The sequence below is a fragment of the Ylistrum balloti genome, unplaced genomic scaffold (assembly GCF_031769215.1).
Source record: "Ylistrum balloti isolate Yb309-2 unplaced genomic scaffold, AGI_CSIRO_Ybal_v1 Utg370292, whole genome shotgun sequence".
Classification (NCBI taxonomy): Eukaryota; Metazoa; Mollusca; class Bivalvia; order Pectinida; family Pectinidae; genus Ylistrum; species Ylistrum balloti.
In genome coordinates this window covers 768,510-784,199 of record NW_026782221.1, presented here as the reverse complement: position 1 = coordinate 784,199, position 15,690 = coordinate 768,510, and the positions used below count along the sequence as shown (strand labels likewise).

At 38.4% G+C, this 15,690-nt stretch overlaps 1 protein-coding gene across 1 annotated transcript in view; it reads right to left on the bottom strand.

The window, feature by feature from the left end:
* Positions 1 to 8,033: 8,033 nt before the first annotated feature.
* LOC132553012 (uncharacterized) overlaps positions 8,034 to 15,690 on the bottom strand; it is a 116,881-nt gene continuing 109,224 nt past the window's right edge. The window contains exons 103-115 of the mRNA XM_060217216.1: positions 14,949 to 15,155; positions 14,523 to 14,831; positions 13,972 to 14,112; positions 13,627 to 13,815; positions 12,858 to 13,005; positions 12,499 to 12,662; positions 11,905 to 12,174; positions 11,385 to 11,667; positions 10,626 to 10,958; positions 10,100 to 10,403; positions 9,518 to 9,669; positions 9,106 to 9,251; positions 8,034 to 8,650 (exon numbers count right to left, since the gene is read on the bottom strand). Coding sequence (XP_060073199.1) covers positions 8,327 to 8,650; positions 9,106 to 9,251; positions 9,518 to 9,669; positions 10,100 to 10,403; positions 10,626 to 10,958; positions 11,385 to 11,667; positions 11,905 to 12,174; positions 12,499 to 12,662; positions 12,858 to 13,005; positions 13,627 to 13,815; positions 13,972 to 14,112; positions 14,523 to 14,831; positions 14,949 to 15,155 — 2,970 coding nt within the window. The 3' untranslated portion in view covers positions 8,034 to 8,326. The remainder of the gene's footprint in view (positions 8,651 to 9,105; positions 9,252 to 9,517; positions 9,670 to 10,099; positions 10,404 to 10,625; positions 10,959 to 11,384; positions 11,668 to 11,904; positions 12,175 to 12,498; positions 12,663 to 12,857; positions 13,006 to 13,626; positions 13,816 to 13,971; positions 14,113 to 14,522; positions 14,832 to 14,948; positions 15,156 to 15,690) is intronic.

Here is a 15,690-nt window from a genome sequence, read left to right as displayed (position 1 = left end):
CGCATGTCGCTCCCTTCATTTCCTTAACTTGGCGATCGAAGCATTTCCTGTTTACAAAAACAACGAAGTTTTCTTAAGAGAACAGTGTATCATATCCTTCCAAAGACGAAAAATCATGCATCCGTAAAACACCTTAATTAATCTTTTACGTCAGATTCCAAAAGACAGCGATTAACAATAGCTGATTCGGCTAATGGTTCTCAAACATCTTAATACAGTTCTTATTTCTATTAAATCAGGATAACAGTCTTATTGTGTTTTTATTTTTTACTCTAACAGTGAAAGTAATGGAGTGTAAATTCTGAGGATCACATAGAGTCGTTGATCAATTTTGGAAAAAGTTTCTTCCACAAGAAACGCGATTTTTCACACTTTACAGCCATAATGAATTACTGGTTAAATTTTTTTAAATACTAGTAACTGTGTTTTAAAGGTATGCTACGACGCATTAGTAAAATTGAATATCAGAAAGCCTAATTGTAAATTTAATTGGGTTTGTCAAATTAAGCATGAACTATGTAGTTTGGGTTTTAACTATGTTTGGAATAGCCAATATATACAAAATGAAAATCATTTTTGGCAAAGCAAACGTATGCTCAACGTGTCCAGGATGTATTTAATTAAGAATTACGCAGTGCCTGTGATGCACCTTCCAAACGATATTTGTACAAGCACCTTGTTGATACATTTTGTACCCAGTTCTATCTGACAAAGCCCATTATTTTAAAGTAAAATAAATCATTGAGCCAATTTCGCAAGCAATGACATAGTCTGAGCGCTATAACATCCCAACACGACAGAGTATGTACATTGTAAAATAAAAACGACGTCGACGATGAATTACATTTTGTACTACTTTGTCCAGCATATTCTGATTTAAGAAAAAACGTACATTAAAAAGTACTATTATAGATGTCCAAGTGTTTATAAACTAATAGAATTAGTTCCCTGTAAAAGTGTTAAATCTTTAAACAGACTGGGTCAATATCTGCTATTCCTAAAAGAAAAAATCTCCTCTCTGAGTCAGCATTATATTGTTATGTCATATGAAAGGATTAATTAAGTTGTACTTATAAATGTATAATAACAGTTATCTGATATTTGTCAGTAACTCGTTAAATAGTACTTAATAGATATGTCACGCTGCTTTTTATGTATTGTTTCTATGTTGTCATTATTTCATGACGTCACATGTATACGTGTAGTAACGTCATACTTACACTATTTCATCACGTAACTGACCGGTACTACATTAGATATATATAATATATATATGTGTGTGTATTTGAGTGGAATTGTCCTCCACCATCTTGTACATTACATACATGAATTTTGATCATTTAATTACCTATACAATGTACTTATATCTATATGTTGTATTGCATTTGAATATAATAAAACTTGAAACTATACCACCATTCACAAAACAAAGGAATACCTTGTTGTGATAGCTTTCATATGACAGAAAGACAAGCAGTTGTATATGGTTTGCAATACTACACGGGAGGGTATTTCTTGAAGAAAATCACACTGAAAGTCAAGGAGCAATATTGTGAAGTTGAAATCATGGAACGAATTTCTGAATTTATGGCAAACATGGACTTTAAAAGACTTTATGTCAAAGAATGTGGAATGAATTGGATGATCAAATGAGAAACTTTATGTCTGTAAGACCCAGGCCCCCACTTGTGACTGACTGAAGACTTTATGTCTGTAGATACCATGACCCACGCCCCCACTTGTGACTGACTGAAGACTTTATGTCAATAGGTCTAAATGTTGGTAAAAGATCCAGACCCTGGATATCATGACCCAGGCCCCCACTTGTGACTGACTGAAGACTTTATGTCTGTAGATACCATGACCCAGGCCCCCACTTGTGACTGACTGAAGACTTTATGTCTGTAGATACCATGACCCAGGCCCCCACTTGTGACTGACTGAAGACTTTATGTCTAGTAGATACCATGACCCAGGCCCCCACTTGTGACTGACTGAAGACTTTATGTCTGTAGATACCATGACCCACGCCCCCACTTGTGACTGACTGAAGACTTTATGTCTGTAGATACCATGACCCACGCCCCCACTTGTGACTGACTGAAGACTTTATGTCTGTAGATACCACGACCCAGGCCCACACTTGTGACTGACTGAAGACTTTATGTCTGTAGATACTATGACCCAGGCCCCCACTTGTGACTGACTGAAGACTTTATGTCTGTAGATACCATGACCCAGGCCCCCACTTGTGACTGACTGAAGACTTTATGTCTGTAGATACCATGACCCAGGCCCCCACTTGTGACTGACTGAAGACTTTATGTCTGTAGGTCTGTATAGTAATATAACCAGACTCTGGATATCATGACCCAGGTCCCCACTTGTGACTGACTGAAGACTTTATGTCTGTAGATACCACGACCCAGGCCCACACTTGTGACTGACTGAAGACTTTATGTCTGTAGATACCATGACCCAGGCCCCCACTTGTGACTGACTGAAGACTTTATGTCTGTAGATACCACGACCCAGGCCCACACTTGTGACTGACTGAAGACTTTATGTCTGTAGATACCATGACCCAGGCCCCCACTTGTGACTGACTGAAGACTTAATGTCAGTAGGTCTGTATAGTAATATAACCAGACTCTGGATATCATGACCCAGGTCCCCACTTGTGACTGACTGAAGACTTTATGTCTGTAGATACCATGACCCAGGTCCCCACTTGTGACTGACTGAAGACTTTATGTCTGTAGATACCATGACCCAGGCCCCCACTTGTGACTGACTGAAGACTTTATGTCTGTAGATACCACGACCCAGGCCCACACTTGTGACTGACTGGACCCACACTTGTGACTGACTGAAGACTTTATGTCTGTAGATACCATGACCCACGCCCCCACTTGTGACTGACTGAAGACTTTATGTCTGTAGATACCATGACCCAGGCCCCACTTTACTGACTGAAGACTTTATGTAGGTCTGTAGACATACCATGACCCAGGCCCCCACTTGTGACTGACTGAAGACTTTATGTCTGTAGATACTGACCCATAGTTGTGATGACTGAAGACTTTATGTCTGTAGATACCATGACCCAGGCCCCCACTTGTGACTGACTGAAGACTTTATGTCTGTAGATACTGACTGAAGACTTTATGTCTGTAGATACATGACCCAGGCCCCCACTTGTGACTGACTGAAGACTTTATGTCTGTAGGTCTGTATAGTAATATAACCAGACTCTGGATATCATGACCCAGGTCCCCACTTGTGACTGAAGACTTTATGTCTGTAGATACCATGACCCAGGCCCACACTTGTGACTGACTGAAGACTTTATGTCTGTAGATACCATGACCCAGGCCCCCACTTGTGACTGACTGAAGACTTTATGTCTGTAGATACCATGACCCAGGCCCCCACTTGTGACTGACTGAAGACTTTATGTCTGTAGATACCATGACCCAGGCCCAAACTTGTGACTGACTGAAGACTTTCTGTCTGTAGATACCATGACCCAGGCCCCCACTTGTGACTGACTGAAGACTTTATGTCTGTAGATACCATGACCCAGGCCCCCACTTGTGACTGACTGAAGACTTTATGTCTGTAGATACCATGACCCAGGCCCCCACTTGTGACTGACTGAAGACTTTATGTCTGTAGGTATGTTTGGTTATATAACCAGACTCTTGATACCATGACCCAGGCCCCCACTTGTGACTGACTGAAGACTTTATGTCTGTAGATACCATGACCCAGGCCCCCACTTGTGACTGACTGAAGACTTTATGTCTGTAGATACCATGACCCAGGCCCCCACTTGTGACTGACTGAAGACTTTATGTCTGTAGATACCATGACCCAGGCCCCCACTTGTGACTGACTGAAGACTTTATGTCTGTAGATACCATGACCCAGGTCCCCACTTGTGACTGACTGAAGACTTTATGTCTGTAGGTCTGTAGAGTAATATACCCATACCCTGGATACCGTGACCCAGGTCCCGACTTGTGACTGACTGAAGACTTTATGTCTGTAGATACCGTGACCCAGGTCCCGACTTGTGACTGACTGAAGACTTTATGTCAGTAGGTCTGTATAGTTATATAACCAGACACTGGATATCATGACCCAGGTCCCCACTTGTGACTGACTGAAGACTTTATGTCTGTAGATACCATGACCCAGGCCCCCACTTGTGACTGACTGAAGACTTTATGTCTGTAGATACCACGACCCAGGCCCACACTTGTGACTGACTGAAGACTTTATGTCTGTAGATACTATGACCCAGGCCCCCACTTGTGACTGACTGAAGACTTTATGTCTGTAGATACCATGACCCAGGCCCCCACTTGTGACTGACTGAAGACTTTATGTCTGTAGATACCATGACCCAGGCCCCCACTTGTGACTGACTGAAGACTTTATGTCTGTAGGTCTGTATAGTAATATAACCAGACTCTGGATATCATGACCCAGGTCCCCACTTGTGACTGAAGACTTTATGTCTGTAAGACCCAGGCCCCCACTTGTGACTGACTGAAGACTTTATACCATGACCCAGGTCCCCACTTGTGACTGACTGAAGACTTTGTGGATACCATGACCCAGGCCCCCACTTGTGACTGACTGAAGACTTTATGTCTGTCATGACCCAGGCCCACTTGTGACTGACTGAAGACTTTATGTCTGTAGATACCATGACCCAGGCCCCCACTTGTGACTGACTGAAGACTTTATGTCTGTAGATACCATGACCCAGGTCCCCACTTGTGACTGACTGAAGACTTTATGTCTGTAGATACCATGACCCAGGTCCCCACTTGTGACTGACTGAAGACTTTATGTCTGTAGATACCATGACCCAGGTCCCCACTTGTGACTGACTGAAGACTTTATGTCTGTAGGTCTGTATAGTAATATAACCAGACTCTGACCCAGGTCCCCACTTGTGACTGACTGAAGACTTTATGTCTAGGTCTGTAAGATACCATGACCCAGGCCCCCACTTGTGACTGACTGAAGACTTTGTCTGTGTCTGTAGATACCAGGCCCCCACTTGTGACTGACTGAAGACTTTATGTCTGTAGATATCATGACCCAAGTCCCCACTTGTGACTGACTGAAGACTTTATGTCTGTAGGTCTGTATAGTTATATAACCAGACTCTGGAAACCATGATCCAGGTCCCCACTTGTGACTGACTGAAGACTTTATGTCTGTAGATACCGTGACCCAGGTCCCGACTTGTGACTGACTGAAGACTTTGTCAGTCTGTAGTATATAACCAGACTCTGGATATCCCAGGTCCCCACTTGTGACTGACTGAAGACTTTATGTCTGTAGATACCATGACCCAGGTCCCCACTTGTGATTGACTGAAGACTTATGTCTGTAGGTCTGTAGAGTAATATACCCAGACCCTGGATACCATGACCCAGGTCCCCACTTGTGACTGACTGAAGACTTTATGTCTGTAGATACCATGACCCAGGTCCCCACTTGTGACTGACAGAAGACTATGTCTGTAGATACCATGACCCAGGCCCCCACTTGTGACTGACTGAAGACTTTATGTCAGTAGGTCTGTATAGTAATATACCCAGACCCTGGATACCATGACCCACGCCCCCACTTGTGACTGACTGAAGACTTTATGTCTGTAGATACCATGACCCAGGCCCCCACTTGTGACTGACTGAAGACTTTATGTCAGTAGGTCTGTATAGTTATATAACCAGACACTGGATATCATGACCCAAGTCCCCACTTGTGACTGACTGAAGACTTTATGTCTGTAAGACTTGTGACTGACTGAAGACTTTATGTCAGTAGGTCTGTATAGTTATATAACCAGACACTGGATATCATGATCCAGGTCCCCACTTGTGACTGACTGAAGACTTAATGTCAGTAGGTCTGTATAGTTATATAACCAGACACTGGATATCATGATACTTGTGAGAGATAAAACACCACTAAAACCATAATGATTGATGCAAAAATATTTATTTTCTTTAATCTATTTAATTTAATACAAGAATCAAGATAGAAATATTAGATGTGATTGGAATGACCTGTGCCTGTTTATGTGATTTGACATTTACAGAGTAATAATACACACAAGGTGAGAACTTTCAAAAAAGTCATAGAATATAGCAAGCTAAGATTGGAACACTTCACTGAAAGGACCTTTGGAATAACAGAGACTGACATCAAAATACCCCATCATGTGCAAAATTCTACAAAGGACTGTATCAAGACTGCTAACAGATAAGGAGGGGCTGTTATCAACTTGACAACCGGACTACTAGCTGACAAGGAACTGTATGCCTAGGGGAATACACCGTTCTTTGTTACCTTGAGTTTCTAATTCCTACCAGATAGCTACATATAAAAGATGAAATGAAGGATTTTGAAAATTCTGAGTGAGAAAAATACAGCTGTATATTTAGAAAAAAGATCTGGAGGTATTAGAATGAATCTACTGCATTACACCATGTTACATACCTAGAGAATATTTGGCATCTATGTTGAATGACCTTTAAAAACATAGGTATCATCTTAAATTATATATATTGAGAGTAATTGTTTTTTTACATGTATTTAATCTCTGTGACTGTCAAGGAATTAAAAGAATTAACCACTTTACAATATCATCTTTTGAAGTGAAAAATGAGACTGTTGAGATTTCACATGTTCCAAAGCAGTCAGTGCAGTGTTCCCAAATTTTGCACATTTTCTTTATTGCACTGTTAGTGAGATAAAAAGCAGGAGTAAAGTGAATCACAGGTAAAAATAAATAATAACAACCTTACAAGGTATCAGTAAAATGTAATGGCTGTAAACAAAAACACAGTTACAAATGTAAACATATCTACATACCCCAGGCTATCAAGACAAGAGATATTTGTCCCTAATATGTTACTACTGGGATGAAATCAGGATATTCTGGGTATCATTTACCTGTTTTTCGTTGTACATTCAAGTTTCTCAGTATCTTGGTATAAACAATGTAAAACAAACAATGCGGTTTTCTATTTAAAAAATAACCTTCTATTTCAGATACAAAGCATTCAAATATCTCCCTCTATTGTCAAAAGTAATATGTACAATATGGACGGGTTTAATCATGGCCTTTGGGGTTATACCCTGAAGAAACATCACAACCATATCTAACAGCATGAGGATTTTATTAGATCTGGACCGATGTCTAATTTTTAAACATTGTACAAAGATGGCTAAAGATCTATGTAAAATATAGCGACTTTGGGACCTATACAACAAATACACACATCTAAACAGGACAATTTGGACGGAAAATATATCAATTAAATTTAAAAAATGTATGTAATTCAAAAATGACAAAGAAGCATTAAGTTATTTACATGGATACATGATAGAAAAAAAAATATTTGAGTACATCATAGGTATTTACAAATACATCTCACCTTGCATGTAGAGGATGGAAACACAACAGGTATAAAATTGTAGAAAATGTAGAATTTCCAATCAATGGAAATCCTCTTTAAATATCACAGATTGCTTCTCTCCTCATCTCTACTGCTTAAACGGACGGATAATCAAAGCGAAATACCAATCAAATTAAGGATATGAATAATTGTTAATAATTTGTAAATTATCTTCTCATAAAATTAATGAGGTGTCCAAAATTAGGTTTATAAAGAAAAAAAAAGATATATACTATAATTTGGGTTGATCATGATAACTGATAGTATATAGTATGATATAAGTCTAGTATCTACAGCTGTATTTAAGCTCCACCGCTTTTTAAGACAATCATTGGATATATCTTTTGGACATTTCTTTAGTATATCTGATTTTGACTCACACTACAAAGCCAAAATGTAAACAATTTTTACATATTTGTGAAATTCCTACTCTCACAGTAGTTATATACAGCTTTGATTGTTTGATCATCAGGGATGGAACGGAGAAATAAAACATTGTGAATAACAAGTCTATTGATATGTATAAAGTGTCAAACTGTGAAAAATACATGTACAACTGTTAAATAACAATTATAAACAATAACATTTAAATGGTAGACATTCCTGATTTAACAATATGACTCTTGTCAGAGTTCAGTATGATAACAATAACAATATATGTAGAGACAATCCTAAGTTGTCGTCATGTCTGAGGGGAATCACCTATGAGGCGTCATCTGATATTGTCTTTAATGGGTGTTCCTGATGCGTCACATTTTTGCGTCACATTTCTACATTACAGTTCCAAGCATGAACTTAGATATAATCTAAGTCCATTGTCTTTACCGGTAAAGTCACTACTTTTTCTTTTTTGATTTTGTCTGTTGACTGTCAGCAAATTTCACTGCCACAGCCTGGTGTGGAGTGGGGCCACACTTCCTTTGTTCCATGTCTCTCGTACAAGCTTTCATTTGGTCATTGAGCTTGTTTTTCTCCATCTCTAATCTCATCACTTGGGATTTCTTGTCTGACAAACTCTCTCCTGACCTAGCCATAGCAGACTTAGGTTTATTGGATTCTTCCTCCTCCATGACCTTCACTTCCTCCTGAAGGTCGACGAGTTCACGTGAGACTGTTGAGAAGTCTGCACATAAACCATCGTACTTGTCCTGCAGTGACTCCTGCAAGGGATTTAAAAGAATGTTACATGTATTTTCTTCTGTAGACTGCAGTGGCTTAGAAAATTATTGTTTTTTAACCATCAACAGCATGAACTGCTACATACAGATGTGGGTATTTGAAACTGATAAGAGATTTATCCTGTCATGATATGACTTTTCTTAGCTATAGTGTTAAGTACAGGGATAGGTTAAATATATGGCATGTTACACTATTGGTTAATCTGATACTTTAAAAAGAACTTATAGTAATAACCCCTGACAACATATTACACATTTTTCTGCTGTTTTTTTTTTCTATAAAAACAAAGGAATGATATTTCACCTTTTAAAAACATTTATAATAGAATACAACTTTCAACATTCTATTCCAAGCCAGTGGTAAGTGTACTGATGTCTGGATGATTAAGTGTTTCAATACCTACCTGAATGCCCCTTCTAGGCTTAGGTTTACTTACCAAAGAATCCTTTGTGACTGGTTCTGATTCCACAGGGACATCATCTTTATTGTCTTGGCTGTTAACGAAAGTGTCCCACAGGGCCTGTCCAGTCATGTTAGCAGTGACAAATCGGAAGGGAGGTAATCTTGTCAGAACAGTTGTACCTAACAAACCCAAGCAAAATATTACAAGGTGTTTAGAAAAGTTAATAAACACTGATGCTAGAAATACTAATATTGTCTTAGGTCTATTTGCATCAGTTCTTCTGATTAAAGTGATTTAAAGTATCAAGCAATGGTTTGCTGAACCAACTTCACAATTCTGTTCACCCAATAACATTACCAAAATCTTCAACCACATATAATGTTTGAAATAAAATGAAGACCTCATTTGGCCACACTATTTCATGTAATCTTAGTACAAAACTTACCAGCTGTGGAATATCTCTGACTGAGAGAAGCCAGCTGAAGGTCAACACCTCGACTTGACCCTTGACCTTTGGCCTGTTTGATCTTGTCCTCCATGCCTCCAAGCATTGTCTGCAGCTTGGTCATGGATGAGAAACTGGAATACTTGGATAATCTGTCAACAAAGTATAAAAGCTTATTTAAAAGTGTTTTTTGTATGACAATATATAATATATGTTTACAAAAATTGTTTATAGCCAAGGTAATGCACCCTATATATAAAATATCAAGCATGTTTTCAAAAACTCACAAAACCAAATTTTTCTAATGCTTCTAATGAATCTTGACCTAAATGTCCAGCAGAGCCTTATATGCATATATATATATATGATTATTATACATGTGTTGTAAAGCTTGAGGACTGTGTTCCATTATTTCCTACAGGCCATCAACTTCTACAGTTTTCAAAGTAACCATAGTAAATTTTTCATAGTTTTATACATTTTAGTTTACTGAAATAATTTATATATTTAGTAATGATTTACATCACAAAATTTACATTACAGTAATAATTTATGAAAACATTTAATTTGCATGCTCCTTACCTCTCGTGCATTCTGTCTTTGTTGAAGTGCACACCCTCCAAGTTAGTGCCAGGAAGAAGTTTGACATCCAGGAGGTCTTCCACCATGTGTATTTTCTCATCCTCAGTGCGACAGTCACCGAACATTGCCTGGAGCAGTTGTAATGCAGCTTGTTCTACATTCACACCACTGTTGGTGTGGGCCAAGGCCTGAGTGAGAGTAGAAGAACGGCGATATCGGGCGAAGAACAGATCATCACAGACAACTGCTAACGCTCGGTGATATTCGCGTATAAAATCTGGATTATTGTCATCCCTCAAGTCACCTGTAAGAATACAATTACAAGACATTTTTTATTAAGACAAAACTAAATTAGTTATAATCAGTTATACCTTTTCTAAAGCAATAACCTTCAGGCATATCATATATAAAGTATAAGTAACATGGCTGACACTTGTCACTATATATATTGTGTGACTGATCACAAAATGCTGAAAACTCTTTTGGACATTGTCACTTTCTTTTCCAAGTTAAACAACTTCCTTACCTGCTTTGATGTGTGCTAATGTGTGGACTAGTACCACAACAAAGTCACCAACTGTTTCCAGCCTTGCTGTACGCACATATAGAATCCTATTGTTAGCGTCATAATGGAACGAGTTCCTGAAGGGGTTACGTGACAATTGTCCATTGGAAGGAATCTTGTCAGCGAGGAGAATGGTCACTGGAGAGTGACGACAGCGTGATGAAACAAGCTGTGAGATGAAGCAGCCAAACTTGTATACTATGAAGGTACGAGCATTGAGGGTATTGAGGTCAACAGGTTTGAGTTCTCCGTCCTGTCCCCATTGTGCATCCTTAACATCTTGGTAACCTTCACCTGAGTAAAACAGATAATTGTAGAAAGCATGATCACTTATTTCTGTTTTCTACTGTCATATTTCAGACTTGTGCCTCAATTATCAATGGTAACAATCCTAATCTATCTTTTTTCTTTGTTATATTATTCCTTTGCTAAGATTAGAATTGTTTTTTTTGTCCTTTAAAATATTGTACACTTCTTTGATAAGTTTTTTTTGTTTTGTTCTTTGTTTTTTTGTTTGTTAATTTTTGTACTTTCCTTTGTCAAATTTTGTAAAATTTTTTAGTCAAAATTGGTTCTTTCCTTTGATTAGCATTGTATCTATTAAGTATGGCATTATGATACTATTGTTTCAAGCCAGCCAAGTGTTTCCTATCTAATGCTAAACCTCTGTAGCCCAACAGTATAATATTAGGTGAATGATATTCTAGTTCCTGTACAAACCTTCCTCCATTTTGTGTTTTGGAGACTTGTGGGTACCGTCTGATACAGATTTCTTGATCTGTTCCAGTTTCTGGTACATCGGTGATGCCATCAGAAGAGTCATGAGTTCTGCCTCATTCAGAGGTGCTGCCATTTGGTAGGACTGAGGCATTGGTGCTGTGGTAACAGGTGCTTCCCGTTCCACTATGGGTGAGGAAGGCCGGCTAGCTGCTTTACCCACAGTACTGGGGCGGGTCATGGGCATAGCCTGATCAATGTTGATACTCTCCTGTATAGTCAGTGCCTGTAACATGTAAAGTTTGTGAAAAAACAGAAATTAGGTTGCCTTTCAAATCTTGCCAAATGGCCAATTCCCTTTAGTTTAGTGGTAGTGCCTAGAGAGAAAACAGTTGCTAGTTTGGTCATTACTTACTCTCACAATTCTTAAACACAATCCATTTCATGACTGTAAGAATTCAAACAAGCAAACAGACGAAAAAACATGAAAAAAAAATGATTTTTCCATTGTGGAACATTTTACCTCGTCTGCTTTAATCCTGTTGGTCTCACTCCGCTGGCGTTGTTCAAGTTCATGTTTACTTTCATCCATGTTATTACGGATTTCAGCTTCCTTTGCTTTCATCCTCTGTTCTCGCTTCTTTTTGAGGCGTTCCTGAAGATTGCTCTGCTGCCTCATCTTGTCACCTTCCATCTTGTTAAGGATGTTCTGAAGGTCACGTTCATGTTGCTCTATGAGTCGTCGCTGTTCCTCTTCACTACCACCCTCCTGCTTCAGCTTGTCTATCTCTTCCTGTGTAACACACAAAAGTCTGATATCAGCACGAGACATTTCATCCAATCTTACATCATTCTAACCTTTTATACCAAAATGACCAATACAAAACACACCTATGTTTGTGATATTTTCACATCTTATAAAATCAATACCTTGCTTGATCAGTTCAGCAAAATACTGGTAATCCAGAGGTCTCGGCTACATTGGCACCCATTAGATTATAAAGTATGAGTTACTATATTATCAATAAATAACAGAGTTTTTCTAGTATGAACACCTAGATCACCATAAGTATATGATGATTTAACACTAAAGGATATAAAGAAAAAAATTCCTAACCTTCATCTTCTGTTTACGCTCCTTGATCAGATCTTCCTTCCGTTTGCTGAGCGTTTCAATGTTGCGTTCATATTTCTCTTTTTCTTTCTTTGTTTCTTCCTCCAACTGTTTGGCAAAATGTGCCATTTCTGCTTCAATACGGCGTTGCTCACTCTTCTCAAAATCTAGCATAGGATAAATTTGTCAATAAGAAAATGGACAAAATAGTGAAGTCTTTCAATAACAACAAAAAAATACTTTAAACAATCCTTAGTGCATACATTATGAAATTAGGAAAAGAAAGATAAAAAAGAACTGTGACATTGCAACTGTAGTCAATGTTTCATCTGATATTGTTTCTTTTATCATGAGTTACCTACCTTGCTTTTCCTTCTTCAGAAGATCCTGGTGTTCCTTGCGTTTGGAGTTTAGTTCTTCTTTGACTTTCTCTAGATCCTCGATTGAGGCCTCTGCATCCTTTATGGCATCATGGTCGGGCGAAAAATGTTTCAAGGCCTCGGCAAACTCCTGCAACATAGTAATAAATTGAATGTAACAGAACTGTGAGGAACACAAGGAAAAAATCCTTCCTCCAAAAAAATTGGTGAAAGGTCATCATTAAGTACATCAGAGGTAAACGTAGCTTATTTTGAGGATTCAAATTTTTGTGGGTTTGCCAAAACCTGAAAGCAAATAGGATGTATTCATCACAGAAGTCAAAACACTGACTTTTATTTCCACTATCTATATTTTCAAGACACACATTTACCACTTTTCATTTTATCCTCAAAAGGTAAAACACCTAAAAGTAACAGACTTATAATACAATAGTTTTCATCAAAATTGTTCTTACTATTACAAATAATCAGATATTAGAATGCACAACACTTGGTCAAGGATTATGTGAAAACAAAACGGAAGAAGAAAGCTGTAATGACAAAATAAAGTACTTTATTTCACATTTGGATTAAACTGTAGGAGATATTCTGTGGGCAAGATTTTGTCTGGACAGACAGCAGAATGTCTATCAAAAAACCTTGAGAAGTATAATTGATGGATTTTGGTAATCATTATTCTCTACTATATTTAACTGACACAGACTGTCTCCAGGTACTCTATATTGACGTGGATCAGATCAGTGAGGCTTACCTTGTAGTGCTTCTCCTTCAGGTTGAGTTTAGCACGTGCATAGCGAACCTCCCAGTCGCTGAGTGCTCCTTTTTCAATCTCCCTCTCTTCCTCTGCCATCTTCTTATCTAGATCAGACATCTCCATCTGTTGTTTGTTCAGCAGCTGTGTACGTTGGTACTGTAGTTCTTCTGGACTTAGGCCCATTTTCTGTAATACACAGGAAAAAGTTATCCTCAAATTACTTTATTGTAAATTTTAAGTCTGATTTATCATCAACTTGTAATATTTAACCTGGTCTCCTAATGTCATCAAGGGGACTTCAATGATTTTTAACCTTAAAGTTACCTTTGCATAAAAAGTTACCTGAAGCTGAGCTAGTTCATTTTGATGACGTCTAGCCATGTCGTCGCGAGTCTTGTCATATTTATCGTGGAGTTTACTTAGTGCATCATCAATCATCATCTTCTTTTCAGTCTGGTATTGCTTCTCCAAGTCTTTCATTTCCTGCGCAGAAAAAAAATAAGTGAAATACTGTTACCTATCTATAAGTTCAGTATTTGATCAATTAACAGTACCTGAATTTCCCAACTTTCTTCTTTTGGGTTGTTAACTGAGCCACTACTAATTTCACGATGGTTTGTCTCTTTGCCAGCCTACAAAACCTTGTTATTGTCCTGTTTAGTGTCCTTCCTCACTCCTTAGTGACACTATTACATAGATATCTGAGCACGTCTCTATGCCAGAACAGCCCAGGCAACCTCGTCACTGTTCTATTCATTGCCCTCCCTCCCTCATTAATTACACTTTTACATAGTTACCTGAGCATGTTTCTGTGCCAGAACAGCCCAGACAACCTTGTCACTATTCTGTTTACCTCCCTCCCTCACTCCTTAGTTACGTTATTACATAGTTACCTGAGCATGTCTCTGTGCCAGAACAGCCCGGACAACCTTGTCACTGTCCTCCTCTCCATTCTGTTTGATGCCCTCCTCTATAGCCTTGCGTTCTACACCTTTAGCTTGTTTGAGATGGATATCGTCAAGGTCTTTCTTCTGTTCAATCATCTCCTTCGTTAATTCCACTTCCTGTTTCCTTCTGAGTTCATCCATCTTTCGACGGCGACGGTTATTAAGTCTCTCACGCATGGTAAGAAGTTGTCTATTCCGGTCATTTTCAAGTTTTTCTTGAAGGTCCTCTAATTCCTGTTCATGGGCGGCCATCATCTGTTTGACAATAACAATAAATCAAATGTAGCTTGTATTAGGTGTAAATTGAAGATAACACTAAGTAGCACAAGAATCACAGAAAACATGCTTTATCTTAACTTTGTAGACACTAACCGCCTTAACTTGGTCATCAGACAGGTCAGTGCGTGCTGCCAATTCAGCAGCCTGCCTATTCCGTTTCTCTCGCAGAATCTTCTCTGTTTCGGAGTCCAGCTCCTTTCTTGCATCTTTTTCCTGATTACCATCTTCACCTGCAAGCTTCTCTGCTAACTTTTCCCTATCCTGTTTATGACGCTTCTTCATCTCTTCTTTTGCTCTCTCCTAATAACCAGATAAGAATCAGTTCATGACAAAATGAAATCTTTTGTGTTGGACCCAAAAATACTACCAGGTTATACAGTCAATCTTCTATGAATTGAACTTCCAATAATTCAAATTTCTTGATGTATCAAAGTTTTTGTCCAGTCCCAAATTTTATTCCTATATGCTACTAACTTATCCCCTTATGAACTGAAGTTTTATAAATCAAACTTATCAATGTATCTTAGCTTTTTTCACGGACTGTAAGCTATGATAACACAGTCATTGACACCTCAGAATTCAAACAAAACATTTACCTGCACTGTACAGGTATTTTTGCACTGCAGCAAAATTTCACGCATTTCAACAAAGAGTGTTTCCTGACAATGGGATTATGATAGCCCACTATCGTTAGCTGTGCGGTATGAGGTTAATTAATGATTGGACTAGCTGTTGTCAGAACGTCGGCAAACAATGATAATAAAATAATTTATATGACTGAAGATGTGTGATGTTAGTGCTGTCATTTCTGGACAGAATACATTATGATATTAAT